At 39.7% G+C, this 24,007-nt stretch overlaps 1 protein-coding gene across 15 annotated transcripts in view; it reads right to left on the reverse strand.

The window, feature by feature from the left end:
• AIG1 (androgen induced 1) overlaps window positions 1–24,007 on the reverse strand; it is a 242,098-nt gene that overhangs the window by 165,662 nt on the left and 52,429 nt on the right. For all 15 annotated transcript variants that reach the window (XM_027056741.2, XM_027056743.2, XM_027056744.2 and 12 more), the window contains exon 2: window positions 18,675–18,830. In XM_027056741.2, the coding sequence (XP_026912542.1) occupies window positions 18,675–18,830 (156 nt within the window). The remainder of the gene's footprint in view (window positions 1–18,674; window positions 18,831–24,007) is intronic.

Consider the following 24,007-nt stretch of genomic DNA (forward strand, 5'->3'; position numbering starts at 1 on the left):
GGAGAGAGAGAATTCCAAGAAGGCCCTGTTCTGTCAGGACAGAGCCCAGTGTGGAGCTCACAAATCATGAGGCCATGACCTGAGCTGAAACCAAGAGTCAGACACTTAACTGGCTGAGCCACCCTCGTGCTCCTATCTTCTATGGTTTTTTAACTTAAGAAAGTTTTAAGGTGATATCCCAGTTTTCTTAAGCACTTCATAGTGCCACACTGTATGATTATGCACTATAATTACTCAAGCACTCACTAATGCATATGTATATTCATTACAAATAGTACAATTTCCAATAATGCTGCAATGCTTTGTGATGTGTGTGTTTTCATGCACCCAAATCATGAGTACCTCAGAGGAATAAGTCACTAGAAGTGAAGCTCCTGGATCCGAGGTCACCATTGCCTTTTGAGCTGACTTTCACAAAGGCTCCTCTGTCATTCTCTGCTCCCAGTACCTACTGCCTTTACCCCGGTTCCAGGCCACGCTGTCCCTGTCCTGGACTATTGCCATAGCCCCTTGGCTAGAGCCACTGGCATCAGTTTCCTTTAAATTCTATCCATGCTTTATCTTGGCCTCAGAGTTATCTTACTAAAAACATTTAAGAACTTCTCAGTTTAAAACTTCCAATGGCTCCCCCTTGCTTGCAGAATAAAATAAAAACTCCCTTTGTGATCTGGTCCCAAATTCTCTTTCCAGTTCTCTTCCAGCTTCTTCCAGGAACCCAGTCAACAGAATATGTATAGTTTCCCAAACTTACCACATACTTCCAAGTATCCATTCCTTTCTGCTTTTTGTAATAGCAGCTTGAAATGCACTACATTTTTTCCCAAAATCCAAGCTCTATCAAATGTTAGATATCAGTTGTGCAGCTGTCCCCACCACCTAAAAAAAACCCTACAATTTCTCGTCAAAAGTAATTACTTTTTTCCCTGACCCACTTCAGGCCTCTGCTTATAACATGAGCCCATTTAACTATCTCCTATGTGTGCTTTCACTTGCTGGCCCCTCTAAGCTGCTGAAGGCTCCGTCTGCTCTCCAGGCCCCTCATCTGCTGCCCCGTCTGCCTGGAATGCCTCCCACCACCCCTCCCGGCTCATCCTTACCATGTAGAAGGGATCAGAAATAGCATAAGCTCCAAGAAGCCTCCCCTGAGTTGTCCCTTTTTCTTGCATGTGCTCTCATAGCCCGTTATGTTTTTCCTTCATAAAGCTAGGCATAATCGTGATGAAATAAGTGACTGTGTAATTACTGGTTTCTCTTCCCAGTGGGATGTGAACTTGATGAGAGAGCAAGGACCAGTTGATTTCCTCTCTGTTGCATCCTCACATCTCCCTTGGCGCGTTCTATGTTTATTTCCTGGCTCTTTATTTTGAAATAATCAAAGACTCGCAAGAAGTTGAAAAATAATACAGAGAGTTCCTGTGTATCCTTCACCCAGCTTTCCCCAAGGATAACATCTTACACAAGTATGGTACATTTTCAAACCAGAAAACTGACATTGGCACAGTACTGTTAACGAAACTATAGACCTACAGACCTATTCAGATTTCACCAGTTTTTCCAGCCACTCATTTTTTGAGGGGTGTATTGTACCATGCAATTTTACCACATGGACACATTTCTGGAACCTCTACCGCAATCAGGATTCGGAAGAGTTCCATTACCACAAAGTCCCTAATGCTACCCCCTTAAGAGTCACACCCTTCCCCAACCTTGACCCCAGCCACCTATGGATCTGTTCTCTGTCAATATATTTTAACATTTTGAGAATATTATATATTCTGGCTTATACCTTTTTAGTTTGTACTATGTATAGGTCAGGGGCTTCACAAGCAAAATATTATTTAAGAGTTACAACTACCCTGAGGCAGCTACTATTATTTTTATGGTTTTACGGATGAAGAAATCAGCTTCAGAGAATTTTAGTAACTTTTCCAGGGTCAAAAAGTGGCCAAGCCAGAATGTGAGGCCAGACAATGAAGACCCCAGAGACAATGCTTTTAACCTTTCTTAATACTTATTACGCATAATAGCATACTCCTTTGAAGGAATTAATAGTTGAATGGACGAATGATTAAATGTCAAAGACAATTTCATTTCTAAGTCCACTAGCAAGGCCTGCATACAGCAGGAATTCAATGAATGTTTGGTCGAGTAAAATGTTTGGTTAATCATTCTAGAAAAATCGAAAGAAAAAGGAAGATGGTGACATGTGGAGAAAAATCTCCAAGCTGCTCTTCTGGATCAGCCATGACATACAAAGCCATAGGACAGTAGCATGGGATGCAGAACAAATCAGGAGAATCATTCTTGTCTTCGCTAGTAATAAATGCATTAGTGGAATCTCAAGCATCTCAACAACAATCATTTGGCCAAGTACGTCTTCCCTCTGGCAAATTCATATTCACAGGATAGAGAAGTAGACTATTTGCTGGTCTTAACTGATATTCAGGTCTTGTCTTGCACCTTGGAGCCATGCACCCTTCTTCCTTCCTCAAAGCTTACTTAATAAGCTCCCGTCTAATTACTCTCATGTCATCTTTGGGATGTGAGTCTTCCCCCAGAAGACCAGCTTATGGGGCGGGGTGCCTCTGACCTGACATCCTCAGACTCTTTCACCCAGGGTCATGCCCTGTGTCATCCCTGTGCCTCCAGGCTGAAACCACACCAATCAGGCCACATTCTTCTGGTTCTGTCTCTTTTCAGTTCTCAGGCATCTCTGTTTGATCTGTTTCAACAATGACTGAAACATGGAAATGGAAATGATCACTTTTTCGTTCACTTCTATTTCCCATTAAGTGAACCCAAATTGCCCGGGGATGGCTTCCGGTGGTAGCAGCCTTCTTTTGAAAGTGTTTTTCATACTGCATTGAGAGTGTCCTGGCGGTGGGGGGCCTGGTTAGGAATGTGGTATGCACTGTGAGGGGGTAGGGTGTAGGGAAGATGAGCCCCTAAAGGGGAAACTGTCTATTCTACTTTCTGGTCACCCATCCATGGATGAAATAGGGGAAAAGAACTACTAAGGTCCAACTGATATGATAAGCAAGAATCAGGAATAGTTGAGACTCAGATGGGCAACTACAAAGATTATAGCCAACTGCACAGATGGGATGAAAAAGACAATCAAGTACTCCAGTAAAATGCATAGTAATGGAGCTGGAGCTGATAAACACATGGAAACAGTTGATGTTCTTTATCTCCACAATGGTAGAGGTTAACCCTGAGGTATCTGGCACAACCACTTCTTGAAAAGAAACTTCAAGGTGAGATAACTTCTATTATTGAGACACTGATATAAAGGAGATTCAGTAGGAGCCACAGGTGAGCCCATTCTCTAGATAAGACATGTGTAAAAAGGGAATCAGAACTTACTTATATATCCAGCTGGTGGAATAAATGCTCTGAACTTACTCTCCCAATGAAAACTGCCAGCATCAAAAAAAAAAAAAAAACCAAAAAACTTCATAACATATTCAGGTGACAATGTATTGTTTCTCTTTCATCCTTTCAATGTTTCTTTCTGCAAATACCAGACAACAGGCATACATCCACACATATAAATTCCCATATGTTCATTTGTGTATGTGTGTCTCCCTTTCTTAAATATACATATCATACTATATAACCTTGATTTTGTTGTTTCATAACATACCCAGGAAGCATGAAGCACCTTTCAAAATAAACCACTATGTCACAAAAAGTAATGAAACTGTAGATGTCAAAATAAAGTGAGTGAGAATCCCAAGAGATAAGCAAGCACAGAGGCCAGCTGTCCTCCAGAAGTATCTGTCAAACCACAGTGACCCTGAGCTTATCTCTTGATGCCCTGTGGAATTCAGGAGATAGGAGATAAAGACTGCCCAAGGTGGGGGACCCACTCCTCTGCCTAAAGCTGGTACCCCAGAGGGTTACTCCTTCAGTGAAAGGGTGACCCTCAACTCAGCAGAGAACAGGGTAATAAGAAAACATGCCTTGGGGTGCCTGGTTGGCTCAGTTGGTTGAGTGACCGACTTCAGCTTAGGTCAAGATCTCACAGTTTGTGAGTTTGAGCCCCGCATCAGGCTCTGTGCTGACAGCTCAGAGTCTGGAGCCTGCTTTGGATTCTGTGTCTCCCTCTCTCTCTGCCCCTCCCACACTCATGCTCTGTCTCTCTCTGCCTCAGAAATAAACATTAAAAAAAAAAGAAAAGAAAACATGCCTGCTAGAATCTTAGTGCTGTATTGAGAAGAAAGAGAAAGAAAAATTACCCTGAAAATTCATAACCATAAGATAGCCATCAGAACCTTAAGATGGCAATCATGTAGGTTTGTGGACTGATATGGGCTTTTGGGAAGATGTAGCGATCTGAAACGTGTGTTCTTTTTAAGTTCATTAGGAATATCAAAATATGCCACCATTTAAACCAAAAAGCAAGTTCAAAAAATTTCAGAGTATTGGCATCTTACTGATCATAGCTTCTGGTCAAAATGCAGTTGGGTCTGAAATCAATAATAGAAACATAAAAATGCGTATATATTTGGAAATATGAAAACATACTTTAAAAACTTAGGGATAGAACACAAAAATCAGAATGGACTGTAGCAAATATTATAGACAAACAGTAATAAAAATGGCAGATACAATTCTTGTGGGATGTAGTTAACATGTTAACTGAGGGAAATTTGGAGGCTTCTATACTTATAGGAGAAAAGAAAAATGCATAAAAATTAATGAGTGAGGTATACATCTTCATAAGGCAGCAAAGAATAGCCAGATGATTAATGAAATAGAAAACAAACATACCAGAAAGGATCAGTGAAGCACCTTTACAGGTGCAGGAGGAAAAACCTGATAAAATGTGGCAATCATTCTTGATAAGAATTCTCAGCAAATAATAATTAAGAATACTCCTTGTTAGGGAGTATGGCACCCCAGACCATGCTCAGATTCTCCTGGGTGGAGGGGATCAATGCATCTTGGCACACCTGTATTTCATCGCAGCATCCCGTTTAGGAAGTTTGGTTTTTTTGTTTTTTTTTTTCCTGGAGAATCTCTTACACATGTGGAACAGGAGAATGTACAAGAATGTTCAGGGCAGTATTGCCCAGAACTGCTAAAAAATTGGAAACAAACTGAATATTCATTAATAATAACACAGATAACTTTATCTGGTGAAAATTTTAAGGACATGGAAGATCTTATAAGAGATCAATTTTTTCCTCTTTTGTGCAAATTTCAACCCTCTGGTTCAGTAGTTACTGATTCTCACCAGAAAATGTGTATCCACCACCTACACAATTTCCAGGTGAACTGTGTTGGAAACTGTGAGTGAGCGGACTCATTTCTAACTTATGACCTAAACCCCACCAACAGTACATTATTCTTCCCTGAAGCCTTTTACCAATATTTGACTCTTTCCCTCTACCTTCTGCTGCCTTCATGAACCATAAGAGCTCCTTCTGGGATTTTGGATGGCACCTCCAAACATACTCTTGGAATTTCAAGAACTTGTAGCCTCTAACCTTTCGAATGAGTGTTTGCGATGGGGCAGCATACTACTTTGTTAAAAGATGCTCTCATCTCACAGGACATTCTCTGTGATATGAGGCCATTTTTAGGGCAAATGCAAAGCAACTGATGCTGTTTATGTGTCATCCAGCTAAACACTGTTCTAGATACTCTGTGTCTTTCATTGTCCTTCACAATAACCCAAGTGAGTTAGGTGTTGTTGAGCCCACTCTTCATGTTAGACAACCAAGATTTTGGGAACCTATGAAATCTGCATTAGAAAGTGGTGGATCCAGAATTAAAATCCAAGTCTGTCTCCAAGGCTCATGCTCTTTTGACGACATCTGATCACCTTATACCTCACACAGGTGAGATCACCACATAAGGTGGGTCATTTTTGCATTCTCATAACTAACCTTCCTTTTATCGATTCAAAGTTTTAAATTGATCCATTTGAAAATTCTTTTTTTCAAGTTTATTTATTTATCTTGAGAGAGAGAGAGAGCAGAGGAGGGACACAGAGAGAAAGAGAATCCCAAGCAGGCTCCATGCTGTCAGCGCAGAGCCTGATGTGGGGTTCGAACTCACGAGCTGTGAGATCATGACCTGAGCTGAAATCAAGAGTCGGGCACTTAAGTGAGCCACCCAGGCGCCCCTAAATCTATCCATTTTAAATTGAATTCCACTCCAAATAAATTGAGCAAGAGGCCTTTCCCTCTGTCAAGTGACATCAAATGATATAGGTAAACATATCCATAAACCTCGCACAAGACTATTTTTATTATGTTAGAGAAACACTGCTAATCAATTAGCATTGATAGCAATTTATTTTTCCAAGAACTATTCAGACCTCTTGTCATCATAAAATCACTGAATAATCAAACTCTTGCTCTCTGTATCTCTCTTGCTTTTTTAATAAAAGGGAACTGTAGTCTGTTATTAGATGCGATTACATTAAAATGAATATCCACAAGGCAGCTATAAGTACACAGGAGAGACATCCAGCTACAACTTAAAGTTACCACCTGAGAATAAAATTAAGAAAAATCTAATTTAATAGAAGTTAATTAAGTAATTAGAACATCCTTTGGTAGAAGCATCCTGTGTTAGGTGGCTGTGGATCAACGACGGCTTATACTCAGTGCCTTGGGTATAGTATCACAATGGCCTGACCAGAATACTATTATAACAGTGGAATTTGAAGCCTGATTAAATGAACTACAGGCTGCCCAAGAAGCATATGTGAACAAGGGTAAAGTGATCTCATAGTGGGTTCGGTTTATGGATATAAAAGAGCAAGAATGGGTCTCCAGCTTTGTATGGAGGACAAGCACAACCCTGACCACCCAAGATAGCATTCCAGTCTACCCAGCAAGTCAGTCCCTCTGGTGCAAAAGGACACATCAGACTGTAGTAATTTGACCAGCTGCAACTAATATCATCCAATTACTGTGTCTTGCTTTGAATTTGAGTTCACCTAGAAATCTGGCTGCCCTTTGTCTTCTGCAAATTGTTCTGGTTTGGAGAGAGATTATGCAGATTCTAGTCTGACAATTTTTCTTGGTAATTATAAATTACTCGATCATCTTTCTGAGCTAAACTTTAGTCTGCAAACAATTAGTTAGCATGAATTCATTTACTGAGAGAAGGATTACCTTAAATAGACTGACAAAATTGTGTGTCTGGGTCTTTGGTCCTGGGCTACAGTGACCTTTGAGTACAGTCCCAGCATACTGGGACACCCACAAATGGCCACTTCACTCTCTCTGAATTGCTATGGAGATAGGAGAGGAAAATGGCTAAGGTTTCCTGTGTTTTGTTTAGTTTAGATTGTACGCACAAACCAAGTGGGAAAATACGTGACATTTCTGTGCAGTTTGCAATGCGGAAAGAACTTTTAGAAAGGGTGGTGCATTTGCGTTTTAGCATCAGATGAACTAGGTATCAATCTTATCTCTTCCTCTATGAACAATTTAAGTTTTAAATATGGAGCATAAATATCTGTAAATGATAATACATTTGCAAATGAGAATACATGTGAGATTTTCTTATTATGAAAGCAATAAATGTTCATTGTGGAAATTTGTGTGGACTTTTGTTTTTGCCCTTTACACTATTCTATGATGATCTATGCTGTGTAAATAAAGTGCAAGGAGTCACAAACGAAAGTTCATCTTTGGAACCAAAATGGCTCCAAGAGGCATATATGCAGCCTGAGCGTCAGCCCTCGGTCTGACCAACAGCACATCAGGAGTTTGTTCTGGCATTTCATCCACCTGAATTTTTTGTCATCTGCTTAAGCCCCTCTAGAATTGCTGATCAATTATGGATTTTTGCTTTTTTCTTTTTTTTTTTTTTTTGGTTGAGGACCACTTCTTGTCAATTAAGAGCCAGGAGGTTATAGTAAACTAATTATTTTAATGATCAGCCCTTCAAGAAGGTGTCAAATAGGGGAGAAACATGTGTTCTGATGCTGACCTGCAAAAGTAGCCAGGAGAACGGAAGAAAATCTACTTCCTGTGGATGATTCTTTTTCCCTAGTGCTTTCTTTCTTTTTCCTTCCTCATTACCGGTTTTTGCTGGAGACTCTTGAAGCACAAAGCATTCATCAAACATTACTGACCAGGTCCATTATGGCCGGTAGGGCTGAACAAAGCAAGAACCTACGGCCAGAGGGTGTGGCAACATCTTGCCTGCCCTCAGGGAGCCCATTCTGTGCTGGTATCACACTCCTCAGGGATGAGTAAGCTTCCTACTGCCTCTTGTTTTTGTAAGATCCCCTTTGAGAGTAAGCAAAATTTTGTGAGAGCATTTAACATAGTGACTGGTGCGTGGCACTCAATAAATTTTCCAGAAAGCCTTTGAAGATTTCTCCCTATTTTCCTAGCTTGCCTGGCTTTGCAAGATAAAATGTACAAAAAAGTTATTCTGTGTATCCTGCAAGAAAATAGAGAAGACACTTATCCAAGAAGGCAAGATTATTAACAGGCGGCCTCGGCTGAACGATGCTGAGGCCCAGGAGACTGGATCACATTGATGAACTGATTTGACTTAGACCACCTCAAATCCTTGTTGAAAGCAGGTAGAGGTACAAATTTAAATTTAAAAACAAAAGCAGATTTGACTGAAAACCCTCTCTTGATAAAGCAGAACAAAATGGCTTTCAGGAATTCTTAGTAGAATATTTGCTGGGTAGGCACAGTTCATTTGTTAGGATACCCATACAGAATGTGCCGGATCATTTCTTGCCAAAAATATTGTGTAGCTACGAACTGTGCTTTCTTGGAAGCCCAGAGATGATTTACAGATGACACTGGATACATTTGGTAACCATTTCTAAAAACATAGCTAATTATGTCGATAAAACCTGACTTTCACATATTAAAAACAAGCACATTGGATAAGTGTGGTAGCTTAAATCTGTACTCAGCGGCTGAAACAAGAAGACAAGGCAGGAAAGATGTTCTTGTTTGGGCCCAAATCTGTACTTTGCAAACTGGCCTGTAAAACTATATAAAACCATTGATCCACGGTGTGAAATAATACATGAAACGGGAACAATAATACGCACAAATGAACAGCTTTTGTTCAATAGCCTCAAGGAAAATGATAAACAGTGGCTTTTGATCCAGATTCTGTATAACTCCCTTTCTTATTCTGATGCATTCTCCTAAATTAGAAATTGTGGTCAGCTCAGAGCTTATGTACATAGCTAAAAATACCTATTAGGCAAATGATGAAAAGCAAAGTTAGGTCTGGCTTGTCAAAAAGTTTAGAGCACTTGCCAAGAGCAAGCACCCCATTTGTCAGTGTCGGGGTTGAAGTCCTGGTTGCACCACTGACTAACCGTGGACCTCAGGCAAGCAACTGTAAAGCGGGAAACCCCATCTGTAAAACTGTAAAATACAAGCATCTTCTGTGAAGTAGGAATGATGGTAATTTCTACCTTTGGGGGCTATGAGGATTCAATACACAATTAAAGTAAAGCCCTTAGCACTGTGTCTGTCCCCCAGTAGCATGCAGCATAAGTTGGTGCTCATTATGAGATTTCTTCCAGCCTCTTGAGTTGTTTGTGGGTTTTGCCTCTATGGGAAGGGAGATGATGAGAAGTGTCAGTAGGTGCAAATGGAACTGCTCTTTCACAGGCTGGAACAAAAAAGAAAGGCAATAGCAAACGCCCCTGGGTATGTGTCTTCTTTAAAACTCTAAGGTAATCACAGCAGGAAGGAGGTACAGGTAGCGTTTCTGAATATTCAGACAAAAATGTTACTATATTAATGAATCTAGGGGCTGTTTTTCTTTGTTCACTCCATGCTAATTTTGACAGCATCCCCACGGCATGTGCGTGCTTGTATTATTTTCCGGGCATGGGAGTGCTGAGGCTTCTTCTTGTTTAGTTATTTGTGCTTGTGTGAACTAGGTCATTCTTTTGTATTTTTAAAATTTTTTATTTTTTTAAATTTATTTTTCAGAGAGACAGAGACAGAGCGCGAGCAGGGGAGGGGCAGAGAGAGAGGGAGACACAGAATCCGAGGCAGGCTCCAGGCTCTGAGCTGTCAGCACAGAGCCCGATGGGGGGCTCCAACTCACAAACTGCGAGATCGTGACCTGAGCCGAAGTCGGACGCTCAACCCACTGAGCCACCCAGGCGCCCCCCCAGTGTAGATTTTTAAGGTGAAGAGAGGGGATTGGTCCTCCTTCAGATTAAGTGGCAAGGTGATCCAAACAAATGGGCACAGCAAGCTCATCCCCATTCATGCCATCCCACGTGGGCATGCCACCACGTATTTTCCGAATCTTCTCATTTTACACCCCTCCCCGGTCTCCTATTGGTGAATGATGAACAGAGTGGCAGGGCACCCAGAGGTGCACAAAAGCAGACTGGGAAGGAAGAACTCCTTCTTGTTCCTTCTGGGACATGCTCCCTTCATGTTCCTCCCGTCCACCAAACTGGCAGTGCAGTCCAACACCCAGTGTGTGTGTGTTCCTTTGTGTGAATGGAGCACAGACGTAACCTACAGAATAAGGGACATTCTGAAGAGGGAAACCGCTTGGGAGTTGCTCTTCGGAGGAGTGTGGGAGACAGTGAGTGGGGCCACAGGGCTACCTGTGAGCTACGGCTCTGCGCAAGCTCTCCCCTCATTGACCCCCAGCTCCTCGTCTTCCCACCTTCCCACCTGTCCCCCGACACATGCCCCAAAGTCAGAATTATGCCTCACCTCTTGTTCCTAAGAGAGCTAGAAAAAGGCATGATGAATGAAAGTCCTATCCAGGACTGGCTATTTGCGGTAAGATAAGCGAATTGTTAGCATGGTCATCGCACAGGCACAACTAAAAGTTAATAAACCTTGCGTGGGTGGAAAGTCCACTAGCTCCTTCCTTGGGGGGAAATGTTCCTTCTGATGTCAGCTGATGTGACACAGCACATTTTGATCCAGCTAAAACAGGTAAGAGTTACCTCAAAACGCCCACAAGGACTGTAGTAATTTCAGAACACCCACACAGCAAATCATTGTTTCTTTTTTTACAAAGAGGGAGATGGGTTTGGGGTAGAGGGATGAGGGAAAAAGGTAAGACAGAAAGAGATCAGGAGGAAGAATGATATGCAGAGAAGGAAGAAGAAAAATGAATGGTGTCCCTTTCTCCTTTTCTTTTTAAATCAGCATCTAATATTGAAACTTGTTCCTGGTTCTCGAAACAAGGGCCTACAAAGAGTCTGATTTGCGGGGGGGGGGGGGGGGGGGGGTCTTATTTTTGAGAATAGGAATTGTATGCCTATTTTATACGCATCACATTATTAATGTTACCAGAGATCAATTCTACCTTTTCTCAATCACATACTTCCAATATATTTTTTACTTATGGATATAAATATGGAAAAAAGGTATTTTCATTTCCTGAGATACTTTTGTGGCCCTTTGGCCCAGAGAGAGTGGGAACTTGGTGAAATGACACCCAGTGCATGATCATTCTCTACAATTTATACGGGACTATTAAAGGAAGATTTTACTCATTGAACACGGTTTTCTGCATATATGGGTTGCTGGTCTGATGTAGGGCCACCTCGTACAAATCTATGGACTTTCAGAAACTGAACAGAAACGATTTAGTCAATTGTGTAACATATGGGACTTTCTTTGAGAACAACTTCTTCAAATATCAGATTTTGATAGTCGTTTATAATAATACTAATGAGAATGTACAAAAAATGGTGCTGGCAGAGAATGAATGGGAAAAAAATGCTTTTCTTGACTAAGACAGAAAATGTCCGTGATTAGTCTCATCAGTTTGACTGTATCTATTTTTCATAAAAACGTACATAGATGAACAACAAATTACTTAAAATCCTGTTGGTTTTTACTTAGTTTACATTTCATAGCCATTCTCAATATTTGTTACTTATCATATTTCTTGAAACTCCTGGTTTTGTTTGGGCAGCAATGTGCCCGACCTATAAAGATCAATCTGAATTAGTTTAAGCCCTCATGGTAAGTGAATTCCCTTCTCCCAGCCTCCCATGCCACTGGTTCCACCCATGTGACTGTTCTAACCAACAAAACTTATGGGGAGGTCTGCTGACGGGGCCTATAGGAAATATTCATTTGTCTGATGAAGAGACAAACATATGCAGAGAGCTCCCTCAAGAGCTTCTTCCACATCCTGCCTTGAACATGGCTCCAAAGGAGGTGATGTTTGGGGCTTTGCCAACCCTCTTGAGACTGTAGGTGGCAAGTCCAAGGACAAAAAGCCAACGTTCTGGAGATAAAAAAGTGAACAATAAAAAATGCTTAAGTCTCAAATGATAACACTGAGCAATGCCATCCCAAAACTACCTGCTTACAGGTTTCTACTTTTGTGAGATATTAAATATCTTTATTGCTTAAGCCACAACTGGATGGATGGATGTTCACTCAATAAATACTGAATTATTTAGGCAACACTCCTGATGGTTGGGTTACAGCAGTAAATCAAACACACAACCTCCCTGGCCTCATAAGGTATGTACCAAGTCAGAGGAGACATATGCTACAGAAATGAAAGGATACACATATAATGTGCCAGGTAGTGGTAATCATTACGGAGACTATAAAGCAAGGCAAAGAGACTGAGAGTAATGGAAGGCTAATTATATTGATTATTCATGGAAGCTTTTCTGAGAGGTAATCATTTGAACAGAGACTTGAATGAATTGAAAGAGTAAGCCAGGTGGAGAGCTGTGGGTATTCCGTTACTTGCAGCTGAAAGCATGATTAACTCATACATCCAATAAGTCTGTAGTCATTCTTCAAAACAGAGCTCCGATATCATCATTTCTGGGAAGACTTCCAGGGCCTCCCACTCACTAAAATCAATCCCTTCCTCTTCTGGACTACTTCTGCACCTTAGACCCATGCACTCTTATACACACCATGCCTTCTTTTAATTTACTTGTTGATACAGCTTATAAAGTCACCTTCTCCAGGCTGTGAGACTCTTGAAGGACAAGATCCATCCTTCCTGCTATCTTGGCTCTTAGCACTATCTGCTTACCTAGTAAGCTCCATTACCCACAAATCATTATTGACTTGACTAGAACTGCTGTCCTTTGAATGTTCTGGATATAAATGTGTGGTTTCCACTGTAGTGTGATTAAAAGTGGGCACCTATAGAAAATATTGTTAAGGAGTGATTATTTTTTGTGTGGAAGAAATTTATCTTGCAAGCATTGAGAAAGCTGGCTGCTGTGAGTTGGCATGAATGTGTACAAATCAAATAGGTCACTTAGGCAGAAAAATCTTTGGTTTCCACTGAGGAGAAAAATATATATCTAAGATGGTTGAGAAGCAACCTGGTTCCCTCTCATACATCTGTCTAATCACATTACGTCCTTGGTCTTTGGAAAAGGCAATCCAAAAAATGAGGTAAGACCACTCACCTAGGTTAGGGGATTATAGTCTCCTGAGTATTTCTCCTGGTAGGGGAGGGAAAACTTAACCTTGTTTATTGATCTTGAATGAATCCTCATCTGTGAATCTTCCCTCTTTGGAAACCCAACTCACACTCATTTCAGTGCAGGGAGAAGGCACATGATTTCCTCAACTCCAAATGAACTGGGTTTTACCATGAAATATGACCTAGCAGATATTATATTTTTAACTTCAAAGGTGAGGAGAAAGGAAAAGGGCATTTGAAGAAACTTAAAACACCAATGAAGTCTTGAAAAAAACAAAACAAAACAGGAAAGAGTTTGGTTTTAGGTACCTGTGTGAAAATTTAATAAAGAGAGGATCAGCGGATATTAAGTGTATTTTTATATTAAATCCAGAGTTTGTAGAATAAAGTAAATAATGCGCTTTAAAAATTTTTTCCCTTAATATCAAAACAGAAGAAAAGGCATTGGCTTCATACAGTCTCAAATAGAATCAAATTCCCTTCCTTTCTATGTTACATTAACAGATATTAATATTAGTAATTAATATTAATTGTTTGCTTTCCATGTAAGCCAATCTCTTACTTGAAAATCAGAAAGGCAAACAATGTTTTTTAAATTGTAGGGATATGATGATCTAAATTTGTATGCTTCACAAAATTTTTCTGAAGAATGGCTCAGAGTTAGCTACTATGTCAATAAATAAAGACTCACTTTTTGAAAGTAACTGCTAGATACTTTTTCTTTAAGTTTGCATTTGAGATTTCTAATTATGTTTTCCATATTTCCTAAGGGAGCAGGTACCACACAGTCCCCATCACAAGCAAAAACAAGTTTTAAGGGAGTCTAGACTAGGTTGGTACATATAAAATCTTCACCAAGTCTTTACACGAATATACTTATAACACAGAAATGGTTACTGAACAAGTAACTGACGCTAAACTCAGGTAAAAAGCCCAAATTCTAGAAGATCGTATCTTGGCACATGCTGGTTTGCTTGGGGATACCCTGGATGCCCATCCCTGCTTAGAACAACCCAAATTTCTAGGTCCTGCTTGGATCCACTCCCCCTCTATACAGACAGGGACATCCTCATCTTTACCCATCAATCAGTCAAGGTCAGTTTAGTGACAGCCTACCTTCTGTCAAGTGACAGAAGAAACAAAGAGGTACTGGGGAGGTGGTGAGATTTGATTCCATGTCCCATAGAAGCTAAGAAGCTGCAAATAAATGGGATGCACGCACCTGAATGAATGGGAAATGTATGATGGTTCTTTGCCATTAAATGGGCTGCTTTGGATAGCAAATGGGCTGCTTTGGATAGCAGTTGGAGACACACTTAGAATTTTTGAGAGAAACCATTTCATACTCATCATACTCATTTTGTTGCTCCTCTTCCTCTTTATCTTTTTGTTTGCTTGTTTGTATGTTTGTTTGTTTGGTTGGTTGGTTGGTTGGTTGGTTGGTTGAAAGCCTTAGCCTATTCTCTTAACTAGAAGAGTATCTGCCAGCACGAAAGTCAACAAACTCACAGGAGACAAAAGACATTCTTGGTTTGATTGCTCCTAATAAACTTCAGTGCTTCCAGACCACATAATGTCATAGAGTTATTTGTAATGCTTCTTTAAAAGGGTGACAGGGTTCAGAAATAAACTGCACATGGTAAGAAGAGCCTCCCATGGGTTATCCCCGCAAAATGAGTTGCAAGGCTTTGGGAGTGGTGGTGGTTTCCGGCCATTAGCGTTACTAATCAAGGCCAGCTTTGCATTTATGGGAATCTGCACAAATCAGGATGATACAGGCTAGGCTCACTCAAGCAACTGCCTAATTTCTTCAAGGTTATGCTCAAACAAAACTTTACGCCAACTATCTTTGATTGGAATGCTTCATTATTTTTATATATCCGAGAGAAAGAGTTCATGAAGTAGATGCATTAGGTCCATGGGTCACAAAAATCGTATTTATTGCTTCATGCCCACATCAAGCAATTACTGTCAGCTCTCAATTAACCTCGTTATTGGAGGAAGCATTAGTGGAGACAATACGAATCCTAGATAACCTACCCATGTCTTTCTTGCTGCCACAGTTGCAGTTGAGGTGAGAGAGAGAGAGAGAAGGAAAGAGAGATAATGAGAGCAACAGGAAAAGCTTGGGGCTAAGAGGTCTCTTCAGGAAAATCGGAGTAGAGGGTGCCACTCTGCCCCCTTGTCATGCCCCTTGCCTTTCTGCCCTGCACCGGGAAGCAAAAATAACTTTACTTTCTCTGCAAACTTCTGGCTGACAAACAAAAGGTGGGGGCCCGAAGGAGCCACGAGGGAGTGGAATTCTGTGAGGCTGGCAATCACCTGGCAGCCAGAGCCTGGAGGCCTCGGGGGACCACAGGCAGGTTCTAAGCCGAGGCTGAGCACCTTGCTGCCTAGAAGCTCGAGCCATGCCCAAGGCTCTCCAGGCACAGGTGAGTGCTTGGGTGCTTTGCCCTTTAGGATTCTGTGTCAGTCAATATGGCAAAAGGTGTTTAATTACAAATGTTATCATTAATCGTTTTCATACATGATAAGCATTCTCACACTATAGATGCCTACGGGTATAAGGACATGTCCGTCAATCAGGTTCCAGGCATTAGTGCTGTTCCCATCCTTCCGATGAAATGAACCCACTGGGCTGGGCACCTCCCTCCCAGGCCAGGAGCCACAAGAAGAGTAAAGATGACACCTTTTCAAGTGATTCCTAGTGGCGCTGCTCTAGGGAGGGTTCACATTTTAACAAGGGAGAAAAGTTCAGTGATAAAACCACACTGAAATTCCAGACCCTACTGAGCAAACGGGGTATGGGAGAGACACAGAAGGGGCAAGGGAAAACCTGTGAAGCCACAGCAAAGGTAAGGGCACACTGGAAAGGAAAGCTGGGAAACAAAGTTGGGGAAAGAAAGGTGAAAAACCATAAAATTTTATTTTAATGAAAAAAACCCAGTTTGCATTAAAATGCAAATAAAGAGACAAATTCATGTCCTTTGTAAATATGACTTTGCTATAAAATTAGTGGAGTCTGGGAAACAGCTAGTTACCAGGGTTTGGTTTTTCTTTTTGTGTTTTTTGGTTTGTTTTTTTCCTCAGGATGCATTTCTGTGTATTAGTTTGAGAAACCGGGAAACTGGATGCAAAAACTCAAATGATAGAGTAAGAAACAGTGGGAAACATCTGGAGATTTCTGGAGAACATTGCCCAAAACTCTTCCTAATACCAGAGAGACAGAGAGAGAGAGAAAGGGAGGGAGAGACAGAGGGAAATATAATAGAGGGACTTCAAAAGTTCAGTTAAGAGAAAAGGCTAGTGGCTCTAAAAAGGAAAGTGACTCATATATTAACAGGGAAGATTATAAAGAATGTAAAAAATGGACTATAAAATATCAGCAAAAAATAAGAGTTAAAAAAGTAAGTGAAGCTGTTCATCTGATTCATTATTCTTCTGTGAAGCTTCCCACCTGGGAAGGTGTATACAAATGCAACGGAATGTGATATGACTTCTCAGTTTAAAAGGAGGTGTGAAATTAAAGGTATTATTACTTCTCTTCCCTTTTTCAAAACACAGAGAAAACCACAAAGTTAGTGAAAACAGAGGAACACAGCAAATGTAACCAAACAAATAAGCAAGCACAAAGTCTCCCATTCTTGTCACAAACCATGAAGCATACGCGACTAACTTCAGGAAGGACACTGAAAGCTGAGAAACATCTCAAGTCCTAAGCAGGTGCAAAAAGTTTCTGGCCAAAGTAATGTCAAAAATGTCTAAAGGGCATATGCAATGTGCCTTTGATGAGAGTGGCAAGAGGCACAATTTAAGCCCCAGAAACACAGTTGGGCACCACACAACGGAGGGAGAGAGGCAGAGCTAAGAGAAAATGTTAATACTGTATTCCTATTTACTTTTGTATTGTGTTACTGTGTTCCTCTTAGCCAAGGAAGACTTCCAGAGATAATGACATACCTAGAGAAATTCCAAGGGAACAATCCAGTAAAAAGAAACAAAACAATACACAGACTTGGATATTCCAGATAATTCTTTCATGCACCGAGTACAAATCTTTATACTTTGTGCCAATGGAAATTTTCTCTTAGATGACTATTCTGATAGAAAGCATTTGGATTTTCTATGTCAAGTCCAAAGAAGGAAATACTAAACAATAGGTAAGGCATCTAATTCTGTCGGGTTAAGTAACAGAATTTGAGAGATTTGTGAGATGGTTTCAATCTGAGCACCCATTTAGGTTTTCAAAGGAAAAAGATGAGGGAACGAGCAGAGGAGTGTGACCAGATTATAATAATCTCCTTGTGTTGTTGTCAAATGAAAGGTCTGAATTTGAATTAGGTAACACACTCTTCCTTATTTTCACAATTTTCGATCTGCAAGAGTTTTGTCCCTCTTTTCATGCCTCTCCACAGGTTACAATCTATAGAATCTCATGGGGTCCTGGCCTTTTAAAGAAACACAGTTTATGTATAGACAATGGACGATTAACAGACCTGTGAAGGAAGTCAAGCAATGGAGGGCATCTAACTGAAAATAATGAAAATCAATGAAGGCAGAACAGACCCAAACATTAAGCAGCATGTACTTAAATGATATTAGCTAATGGCACAGTTGGGTGAACGAAGCAGTATGAGCTAATGTTGACTTCCTCTCTCAAGTTCAAAAACACTAGAATGGTCATAGACCCAAGGACCATACATTTCAAATTTGGGCTGCTAGAGAAGCTGTTATGGGTTGAACTGTGTCTCCCTAGAATTTATATGTTTAAGTCCTAACCCCTAGTACCTCAGAAGTGACTATATTTGGAGGAATGGCCTTTAGAGAGGCAATTAAGATCAAATGAGGTCATTGATGGGCTCTACTCCGGTCTGGCTGATGTCCTTATAGGAAGAGGAGATTAGGACATGGATACACAGGTGAGGACACAGGGAGAGGAGGCCATGTACAAGCCAAGGAGAGAGGTCTCAGGAAAAAAAAAAAAGTCAACACTGTGAACACCTTGATTTCAGACTTCTAGTCTTTAGAATTGTGAGAAAATAAATTCTGTTGGTTAAGCACCTCCCTCTCCCCCCGCCCCCCCCCCCCCCCCGCCAGTCTGTGGTGCTTTGTAATGGCAGCCCTAAGCAGACTAATACAGACACCTGCTAGAGCCCTTTTTTTTTCTCTTAGAAGTGAGCCCTTTTTTTTTTCTCTTAGAAGTCTGAAATAAGACCCTTTAAGTTTCTTTTATGGTTAAATGCATTGTACATCATACTCACAACCCCGACAGGAAAGGCCAGTACGGCTAACATCCAGTCCCGGAGCGAGATAAGCTTCTTGAGCTGCCTTTCTTGTTCTTGGTTCCCACTTCCTCTAGTCAGAAGACTGGAAAGATCAGTCAGCACGCAAATACCAAAAAACACAGCCTGGATGACCTGGAGGGAGACAACAGCTCGTGTTAGTCCATAAGATCTAAAGAGACCCCAGCTGTAGGACAGCAAACAAGCTACAACTTTGCAACATGACACAGGATAAGAGATGATCAGAAGCGTATTTACAGAGCTGGCCCTACAAATAAAAAAAGAATAAGATATTTGCAACTTGCTATCATAGGTGAGAAAATTCATCCTAAAAACACTGCTTCTGTTTTTGCTCACCTTGGGACAAATGCAAACTCTGCATGCACGTACATGTCTAAAGAGGCCCAATACAAAGCAGTGTCAAATATCAAATATCATAACGACATGTCTATTATTTTAAAATATCACATCTGTGGGGTCATTACATTGACTAGTAGGGTTTAACAAACATCTAAGAAGTGCAAAGAAAAGAATCAAGGTAGCCTGAGTAATAAATGAGAGACTTTTGTCTGACTGTAAAGAAAACTTCCAATGCTCTAATCTCCTAGATTTGGAAAGTTCTCCACCAAAGGAAGTGGTAGAAAGCTTCTAGTCCTTGCATCACAGAGAAATCAACTGAATGCAATAATCAAAACTGGTACAGAATGATTTTCTGTTGTCAAACCTGAACGACAGGACCTCCTTCTCAGATTTTCTGTTCTTCTAAAATAAAATCTTTCCAAAGTAATACAAACATAGATACCCATACCATATTCCCCAAAAAAGTTTTCAGTTGTACATTCCCAAATAAATTACAAATTAAATTACTTACATCAGCTACGTGTAACTTGGACTATCTCAGGGGAGGACATTGAAATACTACAATTCAATAATCTGTGAAATTCCTAATGTGGGAGCAAAAGTATCGATGATCCAGAGCTGTGGGTGGAGGCAGGAAGCATACTGTAATACAGCTTGGCAAATGATCATTCAAATTATGGAAAGGGCAGAAAATATATTCCCTGGGCTCAAAAATCAAACCCATTTAGCACCAAGAGTAGATTCAGGGTAAGTTTTCTGGTGTCCTCTACCAGAAATAATTCACTGATGACAGATTTGCAAAAGATACAATTTTATTCACTACTTCTTTAGAAAACAACAAAAAATTTTTGGTAAATTTCCATCTTGGCAGTGGAAAGGATCTGTGAAAGCTCTGTGGATGAGTTCCTCATTGAGGCACAAAACGAAGGGAAGAAGGACCCTCAAAATTACCAGCTTCCATTTAGCATAGCGCTGACACACTTGGATTGTCAAATCACTCTGTTCAAATTCTTATCTAAGCCCTTTTGAAAATTCCAAATAATGGAGATTCCATTGCTGACCTTAGTCAAATAAACAAAAACCCTGCAGTATTTTTACATATAATACAATTACCATGTTATTCCAAGTTGACCAAATCCTGCCATTATTTGCCAATGTTAGCTAAAGTTCTATTCCTCCTCATAACTTAGCCTGCCTTTCAGCTTCAATGACTTAAGGTTTATTGTTATGCTTTCTACAACAAGAAAAAGCAGAGGAGGAGAAGCTGAGATGGCCATAACTGAGCATGTTGGCAAGAATCATGTTGTAATGACCAGAAATAATTTTAATGACTCAGGGAATAATTTCACACTTAGGAAAACTTTCCATAACATATCTTATCGCTGTAGATGTTTGATCTTTATGTCGACCCTAAGGGGTTTTGAGAAATTGGAGTGGCCAGGCTGGGGAATAATAATCTCCATGCCAATTTGGCCTGTGGACGTAGTAAAAGGGGCCCTACATGATCAATTACTAGGGAAACACAAATGTAGACCACAATGAGATAGCATTTTTCAACCATATAATTTTCACAATTTAATTCTGACAATACTACTGTTTATAAGGATGTAGAACAACCAGAAACCCTATGGTAGGAATGCAAACTGGAACAACCCCTTTGAAGAATACTTGTCAATGTCTAGTGATTTAAAGATGTACATTCTTTATTATCTAATGACTTCACTATCGAGAGTATTTGCTAGAGAAACTGCCATACGTGTGTTCTAGTCATATGCATGTGAAGGTTAATTTCTGCATTCATTGCTTCAAATATTTGGATTTAATGTTTCAATTTGACTGGATAAACAAACTGTGCTATATCCATATAGTGGAGTTCTAAGTACATATCAATTTTTCATTCTCACAACAAAACATTAAACAAAAAAAGGAAACCAAGAAAATGCTACATTTTGACAGCATCAAAATAAATTTCAAAAAAGTGCAAAGATAATTTTAAGGATGCATGTATATGAAGTAAAATATGAAGAAATGCATGGAATTAATAGCATGGAATTCAACTACCTCTCCAAGGAGGATAAGACTGGGGAAGGACCTCAACTGTATCAGTAATATTTTATATTTTAAGTTGATTATTTGGGTATATAGAAGTTTATTGTATTATTCTCTGTGTACTTCACTATTATGAAATATTTCCAAAGAACTTAAAAATAAAAGGTATAAAAGAGTGGTTTTCATATTTTTGGGCTGTAGCTGGTGAGTCTCTTTCCGTTGTTTTCCTTCTAACTCAGTTTCCTTTAGTTTTAAAAATTGGCTTGTAATAGCAGGATTTACTAAAATCTCCAAATTAAGTGAATTAAGTGAATTTTAAAATTCCATGATCAAGTAACTACTACCAGTGCTGCCTTCCCACCATAAACAGCTAGACATTTGGACTATATATATAAATCAGCTTTTTCATATATTGAACTTTTTCCTCTGCAATCAGCCAAAGAAAACTCTCATTTTTAAAAAATGGCTCACCTGATGAGGTCAGACCCACTTTGAATAATTGTCCTTTGGCCACATAAAGTAATGTAACTGCAGGATTGATTGTATTCACAGAATCTTCCAAAACGCCAAGGAAGGAGATCATACAATGTTGAATATCACTGAGAGTCATTTTCTCATTTTACCTGCCACAAGCTGTAGGTTAAACGATTTTTAGAGAACACTCAGAATGGAGAGGTATTCAGTTCTGACCAGAGAGGCCTTATTGACTACAACAAGAATTCAGTAGAGACCTAAGAAGTTTATTACCTAATTAGTGATGTTAAAATAGCCTTGGAATAAAGGCTACTTTATACCCACCCCATTAGTACTTAAAAACAATCATCACAGAAAAAAGCAAGCCAATATACAGTATCTTAAATACCTGCAAAAACAAAATTCTACAATTTTTAAAGGAATATAGCAAAATCTAGACATTCAGCAATAGCCAACATTACACTATCAACATCCAATCAAAAGTCACTGGACTTTCCAAGAAGTAAAAGAATCCTTAATCAAGAGGAAACTAATTAGGTAAAAACAGATATATGGGATGCCTCGGTGGCTCAGTTGGTTAAGCATCTGACTCTTGATTTCAGCTCAGCTCATGATCTCATGGTTTGTGAGTTCAAACCCCGCAGTAGGTTCTGCACTGACAGTGTGTAGCCTGCTTGGGATTCTTTCTCTCCCTATCTCTCTCTCCCCCTCCCCTGCTCAAGCTTTCTCTCTCAAAATAAATAAACATAAAAAAACAGGTATAGAAATGACATAAATATTGGAACTAGCAGACAAGAACATAAGTTCAAGAAGTTAAATGAAAATAATGAGCCAAAAAAAAAAAAGACATTAAAAAAGAACCAAACTGAACATCTAAAAATTAAAGACATTGCCTGAAACTTAAAAGTCACTAGGTGGAAATAATAGCAAACTTGACACTGCAGAAGAAAAATCTAAAAATTGAGTATATAGCAACATAAACTATTCAAAATGAATCTGAGAAAGAAAAAGATTTTAAAAATCAACAGAATATCAGTGAATTGTGAGAAAATATTAAGCAGTCTAACATAAGTGTATTGGAGCTGCAAAGGAGCAGGAAAGAGAGGCATGTAGAAAAAATATTAGAAAAGAAAAGAAAAAGCATTAGAAGAAACAATGGCTGAAGTTCTTCTAAAACTTCATGAAGTCTTCATGAAAACTATAAACGTGCAGATCCAAGAAATGAAACAAATGGAGTATAAACAAAGAAAACCACATCAAGGTACAGTGTAATCAAATGCTGAAAAATCTGTGGAAAAGACATCACATACAGAAAAATAAAGATAAGAAATTTCACAGGTTTCTCATGTAAAACAACACAAGCCAGAAAACAGGGACCTTAAAGTCCTACAAGGAGGAAAAACTCTCAAAGGTGAAAGACTTTTTCAGACAAACAAACTGAGAGAAGTTATCGTCAATAGCCTTTCACTACAAGAAATGTGAACAAAATGGGAAACATGATACCAGATATAACTTCAAATCTATATGAAGCAATCAATGACAACTGCTAAAAATTATAAATATGTGGATAAATATAGAAGATTTATTTTTTGTTTTATTTAATCTTTTAAAAATAAATAACTAGTTAAAGCAGAAATATGAGAACGTACTGTGAGGATTTAAACATATTTAGAAATACAATTATGACATAGCACAAGGGAAAGAAGAAATGGAAGGTGTAGGTTGTTAAGTTTTTAGTTATATATGAAGTGGCATATTATCTGGTGGCAGAGGGTGATAAGATGTATACCGTAAACCCTAGAGGAACCACTAAGACAGTGAAACGGAGACCTTCAGCTAATGCATTAGTTGTCTGTGCTACATAACAAATTACCACAAATTTAGCAGCTTAAAACAACATCAATTTACTTGTTCACATTCTGTAGGTCAGAAGTCCGAGTGGGTTAGTCTGGCCCTATGCCATCAAAATCAAGGTCCTGGCTAAGGAGCATTCTTATCTGGAGGCTCAAGGAAAGGAGCTTCAAGATCATTCTGGTTGTTGGTACAATCCAGTCCCTTTTGACTGTAAGACTGAGGTTCATGCTTCCTTGTTCACTGATGGCCAGGTACTCTCAGCTCCTTGGATCTGCTCTCCAACCCTTGCACCTGCTCTCACCCCGCGCCCCCACCCCCCTGCCCACCAATCTTCAAGTCCAGGAACAGAATATCAGATTCTTCTTGTGCTTCAGATCTCCCTGACTTTCCCTTCTTTTTCTCTCTTCTGTCATCCATCTGAAAAAGCTTTTTGCCTTTAAGGGCTCATGTGGTAAGATTAAGTCCACATGAGTAATGTCCTTTTCTTAAGGTCAACTGTGCCATACATCATAATCAGAGAAGTTCTATGTCATTTATTCACAGGTTCTCAGGGTTAGAGTGGGGCATCTTTGGGG

The sequence above is a fragment of the Acinonyx jubatus genome, chromosome B2, assembly GCF_027475565.1.
Source record: "Acinonyx jubatus isolate Ajub_Pintada_27869175 chromosome B2, VMU_Ajub_asm_v1.0, whole genome shotgun sequence".
NCBI lineage: Eukaryota > Metazoa > Chordata > Mammalia > Carnivora > Felidae > Acinonyx > Acinonyx jubatus.